The 25,461-nt window shown below is 37.5% G+C and overlaps 1 protein-coding gene across 1 annotated transcript in view; it reads right to left on the bottom strand.

Annotated features, from left to right (window-relative positions):
• LOC117287755 (fibropellin-1-like) overlaps positions 1-24,101 on the bottom strand; it is a 35,852-nt gene extending 11,751 nt beyond the window's left edge. The window contains exons 1-5 of the mRNA XM_033768259.1: positions 23,695-24,101; positions 5,935-6,101; positions 5,049-5,187; positions 4,053-4,207; positions 803-1,062 (exon numbers count right to left, since the gene is read on the bottom strand). Of these exons, the coding sequence (XP_033624150.1) occupies positions 803-1,062; positions 4,053-4,207; positions 5,049-5,187; positions 5,935-6,101; positions 23,695-23,748 (775 nt within the window). The 5' untranslated portion in view covers positions 23,749-24,101. The remainder of the gene's footprint in view (positions 1-802; positions 1,063-4,052; positions 4,208-5,048; positions 5,188-5,934; positions 6,102-23,694) is intronic.
• Positions 24,102-25,461: the final 1,360 nt, after the last annotated feature.

The following is a 25,461-nucleotide window of genomic DNA, read 5'->3' as shown; positions in this document are numbered from 1 at the left end:
ACCTCTCCCCATTACTCGTCACCAAGAAAGGTTTTATGCCAATAATTATTTTGAATAATTACCAATAGTGTCCACTGCCTTTAACTCGGTGTATTCTAACATAAGCATATAAAATAGCAACTCTGTGAAAAATTTGACTTGATTGGTCATCGAAGTTGCAAGAAAATAATGAAATAAGAAACACCATTGTTTCATAAATTTGTGTGCCTTTAGAAGTGTAAAAAAGGCTTATCAGACCAAAAGAAATTACCTTTTTCTCAAAAACTACGTTACTTCAGAAGGAGCCCTTTCTCACAATGTGTTATACTTTCAACAGCTCTCCATTACTCGTACCAGGCAAGTTTTTATGACAACAATTATTTGTCCAGTGCTTTTAATCAGTGATGGTTAGGGAAGGTGAACCTTTTAATCCTATATAAAGGCAGATGTATAACTAACCTGTGAAAGTTTCATTCGCAAAGAATCCAGAGCGAAAATGTCCAAGCAGGAATACACAATCTGAGAGATGTTACTGTCAGTAATGCTTCTCAAATTAACCTCCCCCCCCCCCTACCACCAAAAAAACAACAACATCCCAGTTATAACCTACAATGCACTTGTAGATCTTTCTTTCCTGCGTAATCAATCACAAACTTTGAATGACAGGTGGCAGCAGACTAACCTGGTAAATTTCCAAAAGGAGTTCTGAGGAGCATATGCGCATTACTGAGAAGAATGGATTTACCGGGTAAGTCTGCTGCCACCTAGCGTCCCAAAAGTTCCACTTTAAGACTAAGTCTAGGTTTGCACCTATAAATCTTACCCGTAAACCCTTCGCTGCAGATACACTGGAATCCATTAATACCATCAACACAGTCTCCGCTCAGGCAAGGATTCGAGGCACATTCGTTGATGTTGGTTTTACATACACTTCCAGCATAACCCGGGTTACAAATCTTGGCTCCGGTCGAACTATGACATGTGTAGTGACCCTGGGCATCACTGTCGTGTGGGGTGCACTGCACGGTGCAGGCTGGCCCGTAGAATGTTGGATCGCAGTAGACTGTCATTTCAACTATCATTCTGTTTAAAAAAAGGTGAAGTCTGATCAATAAAAGTATTGTTGTCTTGTAATAAGCAGTTGGGCAATTCCATGGTCAGTCGCATTACACTTTTCAGTGTCATTTATCGATCTTGGTGCTAGAAGTTCTATGTGAGATATTCTTTCCACTAAGTTTAAAGACTGATTTGTACTTGACACCAAAGGCTTTGAAGTGATGATATTAGAAATGTAGTGGGCTTTGCAGTCTGGATGTTATAACGTTGTAAAAAGCGGTCAGTCGCATTACACAAAAAGGACATGGGAAAATACACACTTGTCACAATTTGAAAATGTCCTATATCAAAAAGCTTGCGAAAGTGCTACTATATGTAACACACAACTCTTATACATGAGTATCCAACAGGATACTTATAAATGGTCAGCAACTTGAACTTTTAGGTATACATGGCAAAACCATGGTCAGTCGCATTACAGTCAGTCGCATTACAGTTTTCCAGACAATGTAGCCACGCCTACCTGGAGCCCAAGCTGAGTTCTTATTTGGACAATTTGGGTTCATTCCTTGTCAACAACTAAAAATAAATTGGTTGCATATGTTAGCTATAACTCCTAAGTGGAAAGAAAGTTGTGACAAAAACTTGATTTTTTGGTGTCCTGTCCATGTTTGCTTGGAATTGCCCATTTGCGTTTTTACAAAATCCATTCATTTGGCTGTTTTTACAAAGTTACCAGCCTGAATGCAATTTTTTTTGTCACAGCCTACAAGGAGGTCTGTTCTTTGGAACATTGTCATCTTTTTAAATCTTGAATTGTAGCTATTTAAAAAATGTCTCAATTGTATGCTAGTATTTTTTAGCATTTTATGTATAGTGTTTGCAGATGTCTTTTTGTTTTAAACTAGTTAGGCTCAGTTTGTGTTTGTTTTAGTTGTAGGTAGTTTGCAAACAAAAATGATTAGGTTGTTTAAATTTAGGTTGCTTTCCACTCTTTCAAACTTTGTGCCAGTTTTTACTCATTTCAATTTTTGACACAATTCATTTTTTGCCTGTTAAGGTCTTTTTTGCACCAAACAATTTTTTGCACTAAACCGCTGTTAACGGACCTCGCCTCCGGCTCGGTCCGTTAACAGCGCCAGCCACCAACCCGGTCATTACCACGCAGTGAAGACCGGGTACTTGCACTGTTATTCCCTAATTTCATGACGACCCTGTACTTCGAATCAACGTAAGGAGGTTGACTTGAAAAAGTAATTTCAGGAAATGTCTCAAATGTGGAATTACCCTCCTACATCCTACACTCTAAATTGGTTCCAAAAAGGAAGTCAGGCTTATCATTCATCTCCATCGGGGGTTTCCTTTATACACCAGGGCTTGTTTACAACTCCAATTTTTTTCACCACATATTTGTCACCACATTACTTCAAAAGAAAATTATTGCTTGGTTGTAGCCACAAGTTTACTAATATTTATAGTTTATTCTCATACTTCAAACCATACAAAGCTTCAAGCATCACTTCCATAATGCAACTGGACTTGATTCAAGTCTTAAATCATGGTTATGTTTGTTCTTTGTTTGTGTTTTTATGCCGAATAAATAATAATAATAATAATAATAATAATATTCTTCTGCATCTCAGCCACGAAAAACGCCCCAACATTATTAGCTATCACGCCCCCTAACTCGCAATCTAAATGATGAAGGTTGATCACAAGGGGGCGCTGTTTGAAGCGGCTATCAGGACGACTAAAAAGCCACGATCAAAGACTTGGAAGCAAGTCTATAAATGCAACTTGCTTTTAGTCTTCTTTGGAGTCGATAGACTGGGCAAGGCACACATTATAGTCATACAAGGTGTGATATTGTTTCTTTGCCATCATAGACCTTCACAACACTACCTCCAAAGGAAGGAAGTTGCAGGAAAACCCCTTTGGCAGCCAACCACACGGTACCAATAGCTACGGAGCACAGAAAGATATCCAAAGTGTTTGATCTTTCCGGAGGCAGGAAAACTGAGGGGTTGAAGAAATACCCTCATACGAACACACATTTTTGTTTACATATGGCCCTAGCCTGGAATGCGAATCGAACCAGGGTCACATACAGGTGGGAGAAGATGACTCTACGCACCAGCCACCATCAGAAGTATGAAGCAATTATGAATATAAGTATCTTGCTTAAAGCCACTATACACTTTCGGTAAACAGTATTGTCCAAGTCACACACTTCGTGTGTCACAACTTATATACAAAACAACAAACCTGTGAAAATTTAGGCTCAATCGGTCATCGGAGTCGGGAGAAAATAACAGGAAAACCCACTCTTGTTTCCGCGCGTTTCGCCGTGTCATGACATATATATTTTGTTTTACCGTTTTCTCAAAAAGTAAAGCAATTCATGGACTAATATTTCAAGAGAAGTCTTTCACCATTACCTTCTGTAAACCCTGTAAATTATTTGTAAATCTGTGAACTTTTTTTGTTTTTTTTCTGTACCGAAAGGGTCCAATGGCTTTAAAATCAAGGACACGTATCAAGACCAGAACCAAAATGTCACACTTTGACACCACCAGGACTTGATGCGATAGACTGCTTGCCATCAATCCTAGCTAGCATGCTCTCAGTTAATAATAATAATAATAGTGGCTACTTTTATAGCATGCATATCCGTCACTCAGTGGCACTCAAGGCGCTTTAACATACAATATTTTCCTGCATGATATGTAGGACAACATTCTAGTTTTGAGACCAATTCCTTTCACATAGCAATGGTTTACAAGGTGCTGTGGAGCAATATGCTGCCAATCAAACCAGGAACACCGAGGCGAACCCCTTCTCTTTTCGATAAGTGTACTGGGTTATTTTATGTGCATTACACAACACACAGGATCAATGGCTTTACATGCCATCCCAAGGATGAGGCAATGGTTAAGTCTTGCCTAAGGACTCGGGTATTAATACCAGAGTTTGAATCCGGCGCTCTTAACTGCTAGGCCATGAATCAATATACTTACGTGGCGTATCCTGGGCCATTAAGAATGTAGGAAGTGGCTCTTGCAGTGCTACTGCTCGATGCAGGAGTTGCCCTCATGTTTTGAAAGAAATTATCCACATGATCATCAGCATTGTTGTCGTCATCCCATACCTGAATCTTCAATCTTACACCACCCTAGAAAAAATATGGGAAAAAAAAAAAAAATAAATAAAAATTAGGACAAAGAAAAGTTTAATAGATGGAGCAGTGCCCGCTGCTAAAATATAAGATTCGAACTGCCTCTAGCTGCCACGCAATCTCGTTGATCTAGTCGGTAAGACACTGTCCTGCAATCGCAAAGGTCAGGTGTTTGAATCCCACCTTTGTAACATGCCTGTAATTTTTTTCAAAGAGCTCGAGAAAGTACTGATATAGTGCTCATCACACACATCAGTGTGTATGGGTGAAAACCAAAGTTAATATAAAGAAACATATTATGCAGTTCTTTTTAGAATGCAACCGAGAGATCATCAAAAGGGATTCAAACGTATAACTAGTAGTTCTAAAGAAAATGTGTTGAGCCGACATGAAGAAATGCTGGTTTTAGATGTGACTGCCTGCTGGAGATTCAGGAACAACCCATAGGAAAAAAACCTGGAATCAGGTAAGGACTGAAAACCTAATCAACCTGCAAGGCTTCGGTTTAAAGCGGGATCAAAACGGGGGCTGGATGAAACCACCAAGCCAACAAGAATGTCCAATTTAGATTTCATGCACAGGATGTTTAGAGGTATGATATACCTTGGTATATACTAAAAAAATCATAACCATAAAATGAAGAGATAATGTATAAAACTTTGAGAAACCATTCCCTTGGTTTTGGAGAAAGGGTTGAAAAAGCCCTCAATATGACAGCCAGGTATCAAGAGCAAAAGTGGCATCTTTACAAATAAAAGTTTCATAAGACTGAAATCAAATAATGTTGCATAACCCTCCTAGATTTTATGGAAGTTGTTATTCCTTATTTTATACTCACTGGCCACCTTCCGAAGTTCTTGCGAATGGGGTTTTGAATTGACGCTGGGAGGACGGAAGGAAAGTTGAAGACGTCGCTGCCTTCAGCCACTACACCAGTGATGATGAGTCCATATCTGCACAAGTGAATCTGAGTTGATCTATGAGAAAAAGATCAATACAATAGATAAATAAATTTAGTAGATATGAAAGTATTTAGGAGACTTATGAGACATAGGTTTTTGAGAAAGCAGTAATTTTCACTGATTTTGATTTCAAGACCTCAAAATCAAATCAAGCATCTGAAAATGAACAACTTCGTGCCACAAGGATGTTTTTTCTTCCATTGTTATCTCGCCATTTAGACGCCCAATTAAGTTCAAATTTTCAAAGGTTTGTTTATTTTCGCATACATTGACATACACAAAGTGAGAAGACTGGTCTTTGACAGTTATCAATAGTGTCCAGTACCTTTAAGGCTGAGTCACACTGCAGCAATAGCGAAAACGACGCAAAGAGATAGGCCCACACTCATTCCATTCTTTTTTCTGTCTCGTTATTGAGGCCTGTGTGACAAGACCTTTATCCTCAAGGGAGTGTCTTAAACCTTTTAGAGATTATGGCGGACACTATAGGAGTGCAATAGTTGGTTTGGATGAGTATAGACCAATCCGACGAAACAAAATTGGTATCGCCCTCTATTGACCTTTTTACAACTGCAGTGTCTTTGTGCATAATCTAGGCATTGGAGACACCGAAGCCAATGGCGCACCATGCTCCACACTTGTGCACCCATTGAGCATTAGATTGGTCTATACAGACAAATTTACCCAAACCTAGCATTGTGTCCACCATATCTCAAAAAGGCTTCTGCTGACAACACCGTCGAAAGAGAACTTTAGACTTACGTATCCAGATCGTGCACACAGATTAAGAATCTGTTGTCACAAGTGTTTGAGCATCCACTGAAGATGTTATCACAGCAATCCCCATCTGATTCTCGACTGGATGGATTGCTGTAGGAACGTAACTTGAGAAACATGCTGGCTGATGCCTCCACTGTTATACATCCCATCTGTAATATTTTTTATACAAACAAATCGATATTTTAATATTTAATGCAAAATAATGTGAGTATCTGTGAAGCATAATACAAAAATCAATATTTCAGGAATAATAATTAACAATAATATTGTAATAATAATACTTATTTTGTAAGTATAGAGCTTTAAAGCATTCGATAGTAAATTTTTTAAAAACTTGCCATTTGTCAAGTTTTTAATTGTTAATATCCATTTTTAATCACACAGGAGGCTTAAAGATGCTATGTCAGATGTGTGGCCGATTTGACCCAGGTATTTTGATGGGGGTCGAGAAAGGTACAAGCTTTCAGTTAAGCCATTGCTCGAAAAAGTCCGCCAATTACTAGTAGCAGTGAAATAAATTGCTCTAAATTAGTTTTTGTTGGGATCCCGACAACATATCACGTGACCAATTCTTATGTGTTTTATAAGAAACGTTTTAAATTTTGGTCATGGTTCCTGACCATTAAAAGTAAAAGTTACACTTTTTTTCATTAGAGCGGGTGATACTCTTTGAAATACCGTTCACTCAAAAAAATCTATTTTTTTTAATGTTTGGGGCCAAAAATCTGACATAGCAACTTTAACAAGGTTTTGTGGCTCTGCGACCAGCCTGAAACAATTTACATCTACATCTATCATAATACTTGCCAAAGCCTTTTCAGCATCTAGTCAAGGCGCGAAAGACAATGAAGAAATTTAAGTTTTAGAATTGGGAGGAAAACCACGGGGAATTGTCCTCTGGGAAACCCACAAAGTCAAGCAGGGACTGAAAACCCAATCCACATAGTGCCCTCAGTAGGATTCGAACCGGGGTCCCCAGAGGTGGAAGGTGAGGCAAGACATCACTGCGCCAATCTGACTTCCCATTTTGGCAATCTGTAACTCTTAATGATCAGCTTGTTACGGACACAAGTGTCACGACCAGGACTCAAACCCACACTAAAGTCACTTTTACTGATCAGAGACACCAGAGCTTGAGCCTATTTAGTGGTTCTACTATCTTTCTCGTAAGGAACCCTAAAAACAACCGGCTACAAGTAGTACAAAATGTTTTGAGCACTTTTTGTTCATGAGGAGCTTCATCGATTTGATTGTTCCAAACTAACATAGGCCTATCTTACCAAATGGTTACCCAAGTAGGGCTTTGGGCTATATATATATAGGCATTTCTCTTCCAACTATAATTAGGCCTAAGCCCCCTCCAATGTTTACCTACAAATCCTCATCAAACCCAACCCCAATCGCTAAATCAATGTTCAACAAACACTTTTCATGAAAAAAGTTTAGGCATTACCTGTACAATAATGTTGCAAAAAATGCATGTGAAACCTAACAACTTTACCACTGAGCTGATCTGACTCCTTACACCCCAAACAATAGAGGGCAGCAGTGCTTCTTACTGAAGTATAAATAGTCCCTACATCATCAGTATTCAGCCGTTGTCAACAGATCATCCACCAGAAAGAAATGAATATTCAATTATTTCCCACCCATTGTTTGAGGTAGAATCCTCTCATGTTTGGATCAACACCGATTCAAGTATCAAACAGCGCTTCCAAGTAATGAATATAATGTCAACAAATAAATCAAGTTTGTTTGAAATCAAAGTATGTCAACACCAGATTATTTCCCGTCAAAAATTTAAAACTACAAGGACGTCCATCGCTAAACACGAAACCACAGAGTCTTTACACAAACACAGAAAAGCCCACAACAAACACACTGAGATTGGAGACTAGTTAAAACAACTCGGTATACACACATTCTCAGTGATGACAAGCAAGATACTGGAATTGACCTCGCCGACTTGCGACAAGTAACTTTGAAAAATAAACGCAACAGGTCAAAGTGAAACTCAGTAGAAAATAAATTCATGCAAATTATTTAAAGTCAGAAGTTCCAGTTACGTTCACAAAGGTTTTTATAAAACGTTTGACTGTTTTTCTTCTTCATTCTAATGAATTCATTGTTTACAAATAACTTATTTATGTTGGTATTAAGATCGACCTTTCCGCATTTTATTTCAATATTTGCATGAGGAACATTTCACGGTTTAAATTGAGTAGAAAATACATTCATAGAAATTATTCAAAGTCAGAAGTCCCACCAAAGTTTTCAGCGAACTTTGGTCATTCAAAGAATTCATTGTTTACAAATAACTTATTTATGTTAAAATTGAGATCGACATTTCCGCGTTTTATTTCAATACTTGCATGAAGTTTTCCCGGTTTAAATTCAGTAGAAAATACTTCATGCAAGTAATTTAAAGTCAGAAGTCACACTTACGTTCACAAAAGTAAAAAAAACAACTTTTTTATTCTAATGAGTTCATTGTTTACAAATAACTTGTTTATGTTGGTATTTAGATCGCCTTCTCTGCGTTTTATTACAATATTTACATGAAGTAAATATTCCAGTAAATTCAGTAGAAAATATACTCATGCAATTATTTCAAGTCAGAAGTCCCACCAGAGTTTTCATCAGACTTTTAATTGTCAAACTTTGTTTCTTAAAGAATTCATTGTTTACCAATACCTTATTTATGTTGGTATAAAGATCAGCCTTTCCGCGTTTAATTACAATCGCATGAATTAACTTTTACGGTAAATTTAGTAGACTATTCATGCAAATGGGCCTAATTCAAAGTCAGAAGTCCCGTATTTGCGTACACAGGTTTCCAAACCTTTTTCATTCTAATAAATTCATTGTTTACAAATAACTTATTTAGGTTGGATTGAGATCGGCCTCTCTGCGTTTTATTACAATATTTGCATGCAGTAAATTTTCCGGTAAATTCAGAAGAAAATATATTGGGTCATCATTTCAAGTCAAATGCACAAATTTCTTAAGTCCCACCAAGGTTTTAATCAAACTTTTGCCAAACTGTGTTTCTTACAGAATTCATTGTTAACAAATGCCTCATTTATGTTGGTAAAAAGAGCGGCCTTTCTGGGTTTTTTTTCTTCAAAATAAATTATTTGCACTGAAGTAAAATTTCCGGTATCCAGTAGAAAACTATTCATGCAAATTATTCAAAGTCACAAGTTCCATTTACGTACAAAGGTTTCATCAAACTTTTCTTTCCATTCTAATGAATTCATTGTTTACAAATAACTTATTAATGTTGGTATTGAGAACGACCTTTCGCGTTTGATTTCAAAATTTACATAAAGTAAATATTCCGGTTAATTTATCTTTGACCTTTACGGATTAATTTAAGAGCTTTGGGGGCCAAATGTTTAAACAATGATATTATTTGGTTAATAGTTCAGGAACAATTATCTAGGATTTTCCGAATTCTCATTTAAGACAAGTTTAAGTTCGGTGAATGCCCCCCAAAAAGCTAACATATTTGTTTTATAAAGTGAATTAAAACGTTTTGACAAATTATTCCGAACTACGAGGGTTAGGCGATCTGCACGCTGCACTCTTTTATTATTACCTCGCAACTTCGACGACCGATTGAGCTCAAATTTTCACAGGTTTGTTATTTTATGCATATGTTGAGATACATCAACTGTGTGAAGACTTATCTTTGACAATTACCAATAGTGTCCACTGTCTATAAGGGAACCCTATTTTTAAGTTTCTACTGGATCATTTCCAAGCCACCAAGGCAATGAATGACCAGGGGGCATCGAGGCAACCGCCTTCTTTGCCCCCGTTAAAAAATATCGGGTCTGTTTTAAGCATATCTTGCAGTTGAATTGAGGGCTTGCAGGGCCCCTGGGAATAAGGGGGGGGGGGCCCATAGTGGCCCAAGACATTATGCACATACAGAGAGAGTGAGAGTCAATGAAATGCAACCATATCCTTTGTGTCATAAAATTATCTCTTTGTTTCTGTCGGTCGGATGTTTTAGGTTGCATAAGGTGTTTCCGGCTGGAGCTACAACTAGACGTTTAAAATACAACATGCAACAAAGCAACCCAGCTAGAAGAAGAATAACAATAACAGTAGGCCTATAATATTCAAATGAAAAACATAAACATAAATGAACGAATGAATAAATCAATAATGAACAAACACTTTTGTTCTCTAATTAAAAAAGTAAAAATACAAAATACACAAATCAAATTAATAATTACACAATTGGAAATAAATATGAAACTTAAAACAAAAAATAGTAACAACTCAGTTCCTCACTCGGTCATCCAATAAGGCCAAAAGGTGTACGTTAATATTTTTGTTAGACAGGAAACATTGGCACTTCAGTTAGTAATTGAGTCTAGAGCAAAATAACTAGCTATGGATTTCTGTAAACACTTTCTCAAGAGTGCAGCACAGGCTGAATAACCCCGCAAAGTCTATTTTTATTCTACAAAAATTTAACATAATCCTTACACAAGCAATCCTGCGACCCCTATCCAATGGCCGGCCTTTTATTGACTTATGTGTGCCGGTCTAGTTTCAAATAATGTGATGCGAATGTATGCCGAATGACCGTTAGACTTGAGTCAAGTCCATAGAGCTATGGTCAAGTCCCAATCCTGTGAGAGTCCTTATTAGTTGACGGTGGATATTCTTAGGGACCTCTCGCACGAGAAGGCGACTTGAATCAAGTCTAAAAGACCGTGGGCAGTATTGTCTCTCTATAGCCGTTCTGCTTCGTATGCAGTGCATGACATGATTTCACCAGCCTTGTAGAATATTCCTGCGGATGTAGAGACAGTGAGCCGAGGTTCACAATTTGAAACCATCCAAACACTCAATATCAATATGTCTCTCCGCTGAGGAAATTGATGAAATATGATAAACCCGAGACTTTGTGCATTCAACAATGACTTCGCGAGGAGAAGAGACAGAGAACCAATAATATGATACATATAACTCTGGAAAAATGGGCATCTGGAAAAAATGAAATCTCACAATAACTTTCCCTCAATATTAAAGCATGGAGCAATTGCTCCATGATTAAAGGTACTGTTGACATCTGGGCCCAGCTATGCGCTGCTTAACGGTAAGCAAATTTGCGTGCTTACTGTAGCAGACAAAAATTGCTTAAGCCTTAGCGTATTTCACAGGTTAATAGAACAATTTGGCGGCCATGTTGCGTGTTAATTAACCGTGGATTTGCATTGTGACGTCATTTATTTTCGTGCGGTAAGCACCGGAAGGTTAGCATGCCTTTTCGTGTGCTTAACGGTTAGTAGCGCTATGAAATAGAAATCGCAAAGTAAGCACAAAATCGGCCGCTAAGCAGCGCTATGAAATTGGGCCCTGGTAATTGTCAAAAAGTCGACCAATAGTCTCACTGTGTGTATCCATAAAATGTCATAACAAATTGGTCATCGAAGTTGCAAGAGAGTAATGAAAGAAAGAAAAACAATTTCAGGATGTCTAAATACAGGGCTTCAGGCCTGATATTGAATGAGAAATTACCTCTTTCTCAAAAAGCTACGTTACTTCAGAGGGAGTCGTGTCTCACATTTGTTTATAATCACCAGCTCACCTCACCATTGCTCGCAAGTACAATTTGATGCTAAACATTATTTTGAGTAGTTACAAGTTTAGTGTTCAGTGCCTATAAACCAAATGATTGTGGACAGAAATTGTTTACGCTGTAAAAGTATTCACTTTAATGACGATAATGGATGTCCTACTACGTGATATCTGTTTCAATTTAAATGCAGTGGATACTATTGGTAATTGTCAAAGACTAGTCTTCTCAGTTGGTATATCTCAACATATGCATACAATAATAAACCTGTGAAAATTTGAGCTCAATCGGTCATCGAACTTGCGAGATAATAATGAAAGAAAAAACACCATTGTCACACGTAGTTGTGTGCGTTTAGATGGTTGATTTCGAGACCTCAAGTTCTAAATCTGAGGTCTCGAAATCAAATTCGTGGAATATTACTTCTATCTTTCTCGAAAACTATGGCACTTCAGAGGGAGCCGTTTCTCACAATGTTTTATACTATCAACCTCTCCCCATTACTCGTCACCAAGAAAGGTTTTAAGCTATAATTATTTTGAGTAATTACCAATATATTGTCCACTGCCTTTAACAAAGCAAGTAAAGCAAAAATGATACACACTGTACATTGTTCAAACAGTGATGCTAAATGACAGGTGAATTTTTTTTCTGTTAAATTAATTTTGTTGATTAAAAAAACAAATGAAAATAAAGGGTGAGCAGCACAGGTATGCAATAAGATTTTTCATAGAAGTTTAATTTACTCGACTGTCGCCAAACCTTGATGCGACAAGGGTGTTTTTTTCTTTCATTAATATCTCGCAACTTTGACGACAATTGAGCTCAAATATTCACAAGTTTGTTATTTTATGCATATGTTGAGACACACCAAGTGAGAAGACTGGTCTTTGACAACATTACCAATAGTGGCCAGTGTCTTTAACACATTGACAGCTGCTGCATTAGGCCTACATTCATTTACATGGATTACAATAGTAATAAGACAACCCTCAAAATGTCATAACCTGAACGTCAACCGTCTACTAGCAGTGGGGCATCGATGAGTGTATTCCCAGCACATCTCATGAGACTTGAAAATTGCTTATAATCATGGTGGTGGCCTCGAACAATGGTCGCATTAACAGAACCCGTGTATATTAAAGGAGGGTCAAGATTTGTTTTTTGTCAATGTAGTCAATGTAGTCAATCAATCAATCAGTCAACCAATCAATCAATCAATCAATCAATCAATCAATCAATCAATCAATCAGTCAATCAATCAGTCAATCAATCAATCAATCAATCAATCAATCAATCAATCAATCAATCAATCAATCAATCAATCAATAAAACATTTATTTCCACATTCACATCACATGGAGGCATCATCCTAAACGCCGAGGCTTGTGGCGGATGTGCCCGTTGAAAGATTACAGAACAAAACAGGAAAACAGCACAAAATAGACGATTATTTTGATACAATTAATATAAAAGATACAGTTGAAGTTACATAAATAAACGTTTCAGCAGTGCACTGCAAACACTGGGGTGCTGATTGTCTTGGTATTATTCTGTGGCAACACTGACACACATGTGCTAATTTCACCAACGATATAATTTAGTGTTAACGGAAATAAATAAAACCAGGTTGGTGTTGTCAATTTAACACCCCAGTTTTGAAGTGTGCCTACTTGTTAAAAAAACATGAACAAACCTGAACAGTCTACCTGCAGTACACTAATGCCCATTGTTATTTATCTACAGGGATATGCGGCGTTTTTCATGCGTGACCTCGGTTTGAATACTAATTAGTCAAAAGGGCTTCTGGAATTCGGTAATTTTCAGCCTTTGCTGAAAAGTCTCAACCAAAATAATGTACCAGTAAATTGAAACGAAGAGCATATCTGTCGTTATGTATAAAAACAATCGGTGCAACTCAAATTTTAAAAAGAGAAATGTGTACGTAAAAAATGGCTTCAAAACCAGAGAAAACAAGTCACAAAAACACGGAAAATGTTCATGTTATGAATGTCGGCAACAGTCCCCAACTATTAGGGCCACTGATTTTCCGCGATCGCGGAAAACGGACGGAATTCGCGGAATCCGCCCTTTGAAACGGAAAACGGGATTTCAGAAAATTTGATTTTTTTTTTTTTTTTTTTTTTTCTTGACGCCAAAACTATTGAAATTGCATTCTTTATTAAGATTCTTTTTGTTAAACTAAAAAGGCATCAGAAATCAGACCATTAAAAAGTACGAGATCGTAACCGTGGATCATTCTGTTCTACTTCACACCATCCTCAATGTTTACACACATTATGTACACACGTTGTTAACATGGTTAAGCGAAGGGCATTATTCGCGGCACGTTTTAAACATTTTTTGTTCACCCAAATTGCATTTTCTCCCTCTCTTTTACCAACAATAATACACAAACTAGCTTACCTATGATCTATAAGAACACATACAATGTTTTTTCATCTCGGAAAGGTCTAAAATAAGCCGTAAACTGTCAACATTCTGTCGCCAAAGCGAAAACAAAATGGCTGACATTTTGTTTGTGGATGGAGAATGGTCACGTCCATAGACTTGTTCCCAAGTCTTTGATCATGCTGAAACAGCGCCCTCTTGTGGATACACTCCTGTCATTAGCCTACAATGTGGCTGATGCAGAGAATCAACTGCAGTTTTAGACTTGGAATCAAGTCTATCACATCATGTGCATTGATACTGCAGTCACAGTGCAACCTTTTTAGAACAGCAGTATACAAAATAATCCACAATTATAAAAAAAAAGTATTTTTTTGAAATTTGTCAGTTCAAATGAACATTTTACGAAGTCAACAGTGCAACTTATCTCAAATTGATTTTTATAAGTGTGTCCCTGGGTATTAAACAACCTTTTATCTAATTAAAAAAACATGAAACGGAATTTTTTGTGCCTGAAACGGAATTCATGTTTTTGCCAAACGGAATTTGCACTTTTCTGAAACGGAAAATCAGTGGCCCTAAACTATGGATAGATTATTTCATATTCTACCTGGAAATGTTAAAAGCGAGACCGGATCGTTCCTAGTCCAGTCAGGATACAGCGATTTCCACCGTTAATCCAAATCTCACATTACGAAAAAGTCAACTATTAGACAGATTGGTTTTCTTGCACGGGTGATTGGCTGACGATGACATCATCGACTGATAGGGCAGCATACTGTTTTTCGTTGGCATGGTACCTTGACCACCAAGCCTAAGTTAGTCAATAACAAAAGCGCCCGTCTATACCATGGGCTGAATGAGAATTCAAGCTTTTGATATGCTCTTTGTCTCAATTTACTGGTACATTATTTTGGTTGAGACTTTCCAGAAAAGGCCGAAAAAGACTGAATTTCAGAAGCCCTTTGTACTAATTAGTATTCAAACCGAGGTCACGCAGATAAATGACAAAGGAGACTTATTAAATCGAGTGTTCTGCGGGTGGACTGTAATAGTGGAATCCATCCTAGTTTAGCTTTATAGCAAGGTAGCAACGGCCATTGCCTTGGTGCCCTTGAAATGCCCCAGTAGAAATTTCCTCATAGGGTGCCGCATACAGGCCTGAGCAGGGATTTTCTTCCTCCATGGGCAAACCGACGGAATATTCACCAAGTCCTTTCATCTCCGGCAAAAGCAAATAGGGTCATTCCGTGTCAAATCAACCAGTGGTCCCCAGGTGACCCTCTCAGATTTTGATGAAACTTCATCAGAATGATTGGATGTTGCAAAAATGAACACATACAAAAAAGCTAAGTCATATTCCATGTCGTTGTCGAGATATGACCGTTTGAAATTTGGCCGAGGCGGCCATTTTGTGCTCGCGCGAGACGCGAAAAGTGATTTTTGTGATAATTTCCGACTTTGAAAGCTCATAATTTAGTTTTTGTACCAGGTAGAGAGCTCAAATTCAGTATTCCATCTTACTTTTTGCCAAATTTCATGAATCTGCACTCAATTTAAATGTATTTCCTTTAATTTTCTAGTTATGGTCACCCAAAGTAGGCACTTTAATCAGCCGAAAATGTTTTTTGTGATTTTTGGGGTCACCCTGTGCCCACATGAGGGGTCAAATAAATCCTATATTCCCTAGGTATTATCTATGGGTGCATGTTTATACCCATAAGCAATTATAAGCTCACCAATGCAATAATTTAGAAATAGCATGGGCCCAAAGTTGGTTCCAGCCAGAAAAAGGTCAAAAAGACCCCGCCCGTCTTGACCCCGGTTGACCCCGCGATCAATTGAAATGTTTTTTGAAATTGATACCAGTTAAACATATATATCTACTTATACACCAATTTTCAGCTTTGGCACTCAACTCCTTCATGGTGTGGTGGCAATTTGAATATTATATGTTTTTGGCACATTTTAATGTAATATCATACAGTATACAATGTCATGTACATGTACATTCATGTACACATTGTACAATTTATACATGGTAAAATAATGTTTGAAGCTTGTGTAACTTATTTTTTTCTGGCTAGCAAAAAGGTAAGTTTATTTGTGTTATTGTTTTTAGAAATGGGTTGATGATGCATGTTTTTAACTGCAATAAATAATTTAAGGCAGGTACCACGAAGTGCTGCAAAATTCTCCCATAACACACACAAAATATTGGAACCATACCCCAGTATGGAACCATACCCCAGTGTACCGTGTGTAGTTTCACTTGAAACATGGATCAAACCACACAATACAAATTAAATCTGCCAGTACTTAACACTAACTATCTGTCATATTCTTCTCTGGTTTTAACCCAACCCCAGTCCCCTTTGTTTCCTCCATGCTATGTTTATGCTGGTTAAACTTTCCAATCACATGGTCACCTCATTTGCATATTAAACGCTGGTATTACTTTCCATACACTACTTTTTTAGAACAATACTTCTCTAATGTGTATCACATGCAAACACTCATTTCTCAAACAAATGTACTTGTGTATCACGCAGACACCACAGATGCCAATGCGTTGATGTTACTTTTTGCTAGCCAGAAAAAAAAAGATACACAAGCTTCAAACATACCATGTATTGTATGTGTACATGAATGTACATGTACATGTACACTGTATGATATTACATTAAAATGTGCCAAAAACATATAACATTCAAATTGCCACCACACCATGAAGGAGTTGAGTGCCAAAGCTGAAAATTGGTGTATAAGTAGATATAATATATATGTTTAACTGGTATCAATTTCAAAAAACATTTCAATTGATCGCGGGGTCAACCGGGGTCAAGACGGGCGGGGTCTTTTTGACCTTTTTCTGGCTGGAACCAACTTTGGGCCCATGCTATTTCTAAATTATTGCATTGGTGAGCTTATAATTGCTTATGGGTATAAACATGCACCCATAGATAATACCTAGGGAATATAGGATTTATTTGACCCCTCATGTGGGCACAGGGTGACCCCAAAAATCACAAAAAACATTTTTGGCTGATTTAAAGTGCCTGTTTTAGGTGACCATAACTAGAAAATTAAAGGAGATACATCTAAATTGAGTGCAGATTCATGAAATTTGGCAAGAAGTAATATGGAATACCAAATTTGAGCTCTCTACCTGGTACAATAATTAAATTATGAGCTTTCAAAGTCGGAAATTATCACAAAAATCACTTTTCGCGTCCCGCGCGAGCACAAAATGGCCGCCTCGACCAAATTTCAATGGGTCATATCTCGCAAACGACATGGAGTATGACTTAGCTTTTTTGTATGTGTTCATTTGAGCCACATTCAATCATTCTGATGAAGTTTCATCAAAATCTGAGGGGGTCACCTGGGAACTTTTCTGAAAACTGGTTGATTTGACACGGAATGACCCAATACACCCACGGAAATTTGAATGTCGAGAAGTTGCTTGTTAAAGGCGATCCGATCACCCAGAAGGTCTAAATTTGTCAATACTTTTAGGAAGACGATGTAATCAGGATGTACCACCATTGCTATATTTATAACAAGTATAAGCATAAAGCCGAAAATTACCATCGCCAGTCTAACTTAGTGCTTAGCTCAAAAATAGTATCTGAAATCCCAAAGGTTAATTCGTCTTAGAAAAAACGACAACAATCAAAGAACGACAACAATCAAAGAACGAAAACAAGAAGGACCCGGACTTTGTCCCAGGATCCATCTAAAAACAACCGCTTCATGTTTTCACAAAAACACCGCAATAACAGAAAGTAGTAGTTTTTCCATAAACACTTCGATGACATTTAACCAGAAGTGTGGATTTCCTTTAAAGAGAAATTTTTCACAGAGGGAAGTCATTCCGGCGTCTACAACTTTCGAGACAAGTATGTCTTGAGACTATAATCTCGTAACATATATGATGACGGTCATAGATTGTTCAAATATATATGAATAACTAAATATTTGAAAGGGAAGATAGTTGATTTGTGGATATGGTTCGGTTCAAAAGCGATCTATGGTATTAAATGCATTTCCTGCAGAAATAGATGTTGTTTTTGTGAGCAACATGCCTAAACGCTTCAAAATAAAGAACAATTTTATAAATAAACCAATCAACAGATAAACGCATTAATGACAGAGTATCTTAAAGGCAGTGGACACTATTGGTAATTACTCAAAATAATTATTAGAACAAAACCTCATTTGGTAACGAGTAATGGTGATATTGGGGGAGGGGTTGGTAGTATTGTGAGAAACGGCTACCTCTGAAGTCGAGTAATTTGTAGTTTTCGAGAAAGAAGTAATTTTCAACGAATCTTTCTTTCGAGACCTCAGATTTAGAATTTGAGGTCTCGAAATCAAGCATCTGAAAACTGAAAGCACACAACTTCGTGTGACAAGGGTGTTTTTCTTCTTCATTACTATCTCGCAACTGCGATGACTGATTTTTCACAGCTCAAATTTTCACAGGTTTATCTTTTTATGCATAATATGTTGAGATACAACAAGTGATAAGACTGGTCTTTGACAATTACCAATAGTGTCCACTGTCTTTAATGGATCTTCAAACCCGAAATATTTCAAAACTATCGCCAGTGGGTACTCTTAAAAATCTGAAATCCCGAAGATAACCCCAGCTTGAAAACAGGACAACAACAATCAAAGATCAACAACATGAAGAAATCCGGACATTGTTCCAAGACCCATCTCAAAACAACCGCTTGCTTTAAAAACACCCTGATAACAGAAACTAGTAGTTGTATAAACACATCCATGACATTTAACCAGAAGTATAGATTTCCTTTAAAGAGAAGAGGTGTTTTTTTAAAGAGAAGTTATTCCAGGCGTCCATTATAGTTTTCAAGACGCGGCATGTCATGAGACTATCCTATTGTGAATATTTACGATAAAAATAAGGCGCACAGATTGTTTTAAATCTTATGCTTATATAACAAAATATTTTAAAGGGAAGAAGACTATAAATGGTTGATTTGTGGACGGTTAAAAAGCAACCTCAAGTCATTTTTTGTTTTAACGCAGTGGACACTATTGGTAATTACTCGAAATAAATGTTATCATAAAACCTTACTTGGTAACGAGTAATGGGGAGAGGATGATAGTATAAAACATTGTGAGAAACGTCTCCCTCTAAAGTGACGTAGTTTTTGAGAATGAAGTAAGTTCTGGCGAATATGATTTCGAGACCTCAGATTTAGAATTTCGTGTGACAATGATGTTTTTTCTTTCATTATTATCTCGCATCTACGACGACCGATCGAGCTCAAATGTTCACTGGTTTGTTATTTTATGCATTTGTTGAGATACACCAAGTGAGAAGACTGGTCAATTACCAATAGTGTCCAGTGTCGTTTAAGAGAAGCGGTGGTTTTTCAAAGAGAAGTTATTCCAGCCGTCCATAGCTTTCAAGACGCGGCAGTGTCTTGAGACTAATTGTGAATACGGCGATAAAAGTAAGACGCTCGGATTTGTTTTAAAGGCAGTGGACACTATTGGTAATTGTCAAAGACTAGCCTTCATAGTTAGTGTATCTCAACATATACATAAAACAACAGACCTGTGAAAATTTGAGCTCAATCGATCATCGAATTTGCGAGATATGAATGAAAGAAAAAAAAACACCCTTGTCACACGAAGTTGTGTGCGTTTAGATGGTTGATTTCGAGACCTCAAGTTCTAAATCTGAGGTCTCGAAATCAAATTCGTGGAAAATTACTTATTTCTCGGAAACTATGGCACTTCAGAGGGTGCCGTTTCTCACAATGTTTTATACCATCAACCTCTCCCTATAACTTGTCACCCAAAAAGATTTTATGCTAATAATTATTTTGAGTAATTATCAATAGTCTCCACTGCCTTTAAATCTTATGATAAAAGCAATATATTTTAAAGGGAAGAAGTAATGTGTTGATTTGTGGACGTATCAAAGGCAAACTCAAGATACCAGCAAAAAAGAGTCTGTTTTTTGTTTCTTCCCTCCACATGCTTTAAGCAAACAACGGTAAAGAACAAAGTTATACTATCTTTTTAAGGGGTGCACTAAATTGATGGTCAAACTAGTGTGAACAAACGTCAACAGAATTACATGATCACATTTAGGTTTGATGTTATGGAAACGTTATGTTGCACAACCTTCATTTTCTTAAACTTTCCCGATTTACGAAAGTTCCATCGGGACTTTGGTTTCTTTAAAGCAATCGCACAACATCGGTAAACAGTATTGTCCAAAGGCCCACATTTCGTGTATCACAACTTATATAAAACAAAATAACAAACCTGTGAAAATTTAGGCTCAATCGGTTATCGGAGCCGGGACAAAATAACGGGAAAACCCACCCTTGTTTCCGCACGTTCCGCCGTGTCATGACAAGATTGTGTTTAAATAAACCCGTAATTCTCAATATCGAGAATTGATAATTGTTTTAATGTTTTCTCAAAAAGTAAAGCATTTCATGGAATAATATTTGAAGGGAAGTCTTTCATCATTACCTTCTGTAAACCCTGTAAAGTTACTTGTAAGTTTGTGAACTTTTAATTTTTGTTCTGTTCAGAAAGTGTCCAATGGCTTTAAATAAACAGAGAGTATAGCAGTTTGTAAAATAAATAGGTGCTAAAATACATTTTAGTGTCACACTTCCCGGTCACTATACAACACAAGTCAACAACCATCACGAACATACCCGAATGCGATGACCTCGGTTGCCCTGGTGTTGGACTTAGTGCCCCCTTCAAAGGTTTCCAGAGACTTTCCCTTTCAAAAAGTGCCCATTACAAATTAATTAATTGCTCTCCGAGTATCTCATCAAGTTGCAGGCATGTCACTATAAGCAGTTTTTCCCCACGTCTTTAAACGCAAAAATCCATAACCTCCGGTGGAAATACGATCCACAGAGCGAGCAGTTTGTTAATGGATTACTTAGTATATAGAAACAAGTTAAAGAATAAGTTATGTTATAAATAATAATAATAATAATAATTATAATAAAGGGTAAAGAGTAAAGATTGTTTTAAAATTGTAGAAAGCATGCAAGTGAGTGTGCTAAATATTTCATGTAGTAATACTAGCACAATAGCAAAGCAAGGAGCGAATTAAAAGTTCTTCTTTACAATCTATAATTAAAATTTTGGGTCAGAATTGAATTCGAGTTCAAATTTGTAATAAAAATAATAATAAAAACTTTCCAGGTCAGCATGACCCATAAATTTAGGGGGGGGGGGGGGGGTCGCAGACCCTCCTGCCACATGGGCCCCATAATATAACTGCTTCATTGAGGATTTCAGAGGGAATTATTTCTCTTGAAAGCATTTGTATATTGCGGTTAAATCCCCCCTCGTTAAATTACCGTATTGTTTTAAAAGCAGTGGACACTTTTCGTAAATGTAGGTCTACTCAATATAATTATTAGCAAATTTGCTAATAATTGTTTATAAAACCTTACGTAGTAACGAGTAATGAAGAGCTGTTGATAGTATTTTGAGAAACGGCTCCCTCTGTAAAGTAACGCAACCCTCCTAAATCCCCTTGATCCACGGAGGAATTGAGTACTTTTGCAGGCCCAATCCGGAAACAATGATGATTGCTTGTCATTGGGCAGGCATTCACACAAATCTTATCTATGTCTAAACATTTCAGTGTGAAATGACAACAATAAGTGATAAAAGAGGATTGATGTTACCTGTGGGCAACTGGGCCTATTTTTTTATTAACGCAATTTTCCAAGAATAAAACCGGATTATGGAGAAGGGTATTGACACTTAGTTTAGCCTTGACATCAGAATACCACCATTGTTTAAATGTCTGTTTCAAGTTAAATTCAATAATATATTTATTCCTTTTTGAAAAGGTAAATCAGTCCAATTTAATATCATCCTTGATTATGACATCATTGGTGTCATCAGTTTGGGCCTAAATACGAATACATTGCAGAAACATGCATGTTTCACCTTTTGGTTTCACTTCTACCACCATATTACCATGGTTTCACCATGGTTTCACCGGTCATTTCTCTATGGTCATTGGTTGTACCATGGGGGTAGCATACAATGATCAAGCGTTGACAAGCGGCGGGATAGGGAACTGGCCCCTGAACTTAAAGCTACCATGTTGATGTTCCAAACCCTACAGTCCGGAAGTGTTACGTAATAATTGTTAGAAACACAAACTTGGTGGTCACCGCAAGGTCCTTGAGGAGCGCAGCTTGGAGAGGGGGTGGAAGTGGTACAACCAAACACAAAGGGGCCTGGCTACAATACTAGGGATTGGGTGAGCGGAGGGGGGGGGGGGGGGGGGGGGGATGTCTTGAGTCTTTGCTTGCATGACTGCAGTTGGGTGCAGATTTCCAAGAAGAGGAATGTACTAAATTATAATCTCACATACAGCTTGGGCAGGAATGTTCACAATTGCAGGCCCTCCCACCTAGCCCTCCCACCCAAAAGGAGCACAGGATTCTTCAGTTGCTAATCTAATATCTCAGGAGACCAGCTGAGCATTGTTCAGAGATGGTGTCATCCCTTAGGGAAGGTACATGTACCCGCGTGTGGTAAAATAACAAACCTGTGAAAATTTGAGCTAAATTGGTCATCGAAAATGCGAGAAAATGATGAAAGAAAAAACTTCAATGTTGGGACGAATTTGTGTGCTTTCAGATACGAATAAAAGACTTCAAGCTGGAATTAAGTCTTTTATTATTTAAGTAAGAAATTACCTCTTTCTCAAAATCTATGCTACTTCAGAGGGAGCCGTTTCTCACACCGTTTATACTACCAACAGCTCTCCAATGCTCGTTACCAAGTCGGTTTTAAGTTAATACTTGTTTTGAGTAATTACCAAACGTGTCCCTTCCCTTTAACAAAATCTATTTAAATTTCAGACATTGGCACACTAAAACTATTGCAATTATCCTTTCACTTTGTCATCAAGTTAAGGCCTTATATTTTACTGTTTAAAACTTGTTATGACCTCCTTTCTTCATCTAAAGATTTAGTGTCAACTTTTAGTGTTATTTTTTTAAACAAATTCTTCAAATCTGTATTGTTTTCCCCATATATTGTAAGTTGTTGCAATTCAGCGTGTGGCTGCTTATTGCCAATTTTGTAATAAACCATTCTATTGTTTGTTACAATTTGCCTTTTAACAGGTGAGATACTAGTACTACCAATCCATGGAGGAAGGAATTGTACGACACTGGTCAATTGGGATTTTAACATTTTGTGTACGAATTTCCATTTAAATTAAAGAGTTGTAAAATTACCAGCCAAATAGTTTTGTTGATACAACCATACGATGTTTTTATCCATGTATGATACGACACGATCCAAATGGATAGATGGGGATCAGTTTATGATGTTCCCAAACTGCAAGTTTTATCCTCAGAGTTTATTCACAGAGCCAGAGGGTCACTGAACATTCCTCCCCATCAATGATGATACAATACTAATTAATACATTACTAATAATCTATCTATGCTCGTAGTCGTACAATGTATCCAGAGCAAACACAATAATAATGTTATGTACAAATTCTCAGCTGAGACTTGGACAGTGTAGCTTGTTCAATCACACTAGGTTTTGACGAAGGCATGGTGAAGGAAAGATAGAAAGAAACACGTAAAACCGTCCGGACTCTTGAGGAGATGTACATCAAGAATAAACAGCAGTGATGACAATTATTATGCTTGCATGCTGATTGTACTTACGTCTAGGACCGTGAATAGGCCGACAACCAGGATCAATGCTTGCCCATCCCACATAATGAATCTTGACGAACGGTCTGCTCGGAGACCGTAATGTCTTTTTGCTGTTTCAGTTCACTGCTCCTCCTTATTATTATACTCTTGATGTTTATGAGTCATACACTTCCATCAGGTGCATACAACTGCTGTGCTGTATAGTTTAAGAGGTAGATGATCTCAAGCAACAGAGGTGTTCTCCTTCCTTATAAAGGTGTTTTTAAAACAATGTTAAACCTTGCTGAACATGTGTAACGTATGGTTGTTTGACTTGTCGTTCATTACTACGCGCGTACGCATGGAGTACATGTAGTAGTAAATCACGCTGTTCGGCGCTGCAAACACTGTACTGTGGCAATGCAATGAATCGTGTGGTTCCGAACCCTCGTGCGCGCTTTGTATACAAACACACTTTTCACGCCCAATATTTTCATGAATGAAAACAGCATTGAGGTGTTTACCGTGTAGTTGGTGTAACGGCAGCCATGCGCGTGCGCATCAAGAGGCCGGTTGAGCAAAAAGTCATGTTTTTTTCTACTCGGCTATTTCTGCAAAACTTTATCCTGAGGTAAAAAAAAAAAAGGAATCAAAGATGTTTTGCATTGTAGCAAACGGCACAACGACTTTAGCAATTATCCTTTATTTCCCTCATTTAGGCACCGAATAGGTCAAAAATAAAAAATTAATTAACTGAAAAAACAAACCCCCAAAACACCCCAAATTAAAACAAAAAAACAAATTAAAACCCCAAAACAAAGAATAAAAATAAGCAAAAACTAATAATTATATTAACTAACAAAATCATATAAAATTATGAACGGAAAAGTATTTAATAATGGCTTATTAATACCAGCAGGAAGATGCCACGTGTCTGATGACTTTCTCAATGGGAGCATGGATGTAGAAATAGATGGCTTATTAATTGCTTTATGTTCCATGGTACATGTGGTCCATACACATGCCTGGTCGATGACCCGTGGTAGATTGACCACAAATAGTCAAGTTCATTTATTTTCTCTCCAGAAAACTACACATAAATTGCATTAGTCCCTGACATACAAATGGACGGGGGAGTGCTATAAAATACGACAAAAATGGCCGTAAACAAAATAATAACAACTCGCATATTAATGTCTCCATCTCCCTTGTTCATATTGGAGTTTTCTTTTAACAATTTTATTTTTATTTCATTTGTGTCCAGAAAATCATTTTGTTCTCTACCGATAACAAGACTTTTTTGTATCATCTACTCGTTGAGAACTGTGTCAGTTTCGGAAGTTACGCTTACTACGCGCCCACTCGCGTGATATGAAGATTCTGGGCAAAGAGCCAATAAAACCTTTCCACCTAAAAACACGATGATACACCACTTCCCGACATGGCCTGATCAAAATTCAGTTTTGCCAAAACAACCCACGATCCAGTAAAAACGCCTGTACTTTAAACATTCTAAAAACTGTTTGTGGCATAGCTAGCTTAGGCAATACTCAGCTCTTGTGAGTGCCCATCAATCCATGCGACCTTGGATGCGACCCAGCACGACCAGTGAACGATCACATAGCATGGGTTTAATTGGAAAATTATTTCTTAGGAGACTTGTCTATGCACCAACCAGATCTTGAACCCCAGCGTGGTGGTCATCGGCATCGGGCCGTAGTCCGCACTGAGGACCCCGTGGTCATTACATTAAGACCGGACGGCCTTCGAAAGTAAATTTCAACCGCCGGAGTTTCA

The sequence above is a fragment of the Asterias rubens genome, chromosome 3 (assembly GCF_902459465.1).
Source record: "Asterias rubens chromosome 3, eAstRub1.3, whole genome shotgun sequence".
Lineage (NCBI taxonomy): Eukaryota > Metazoa > Echinodermata > Asteroidea > Forcipulatida > Asteriidae > Asterias > Asterias rubens.
This window is presented reverse-complemented; position numbering and strand designations above follow the sequence as displayed.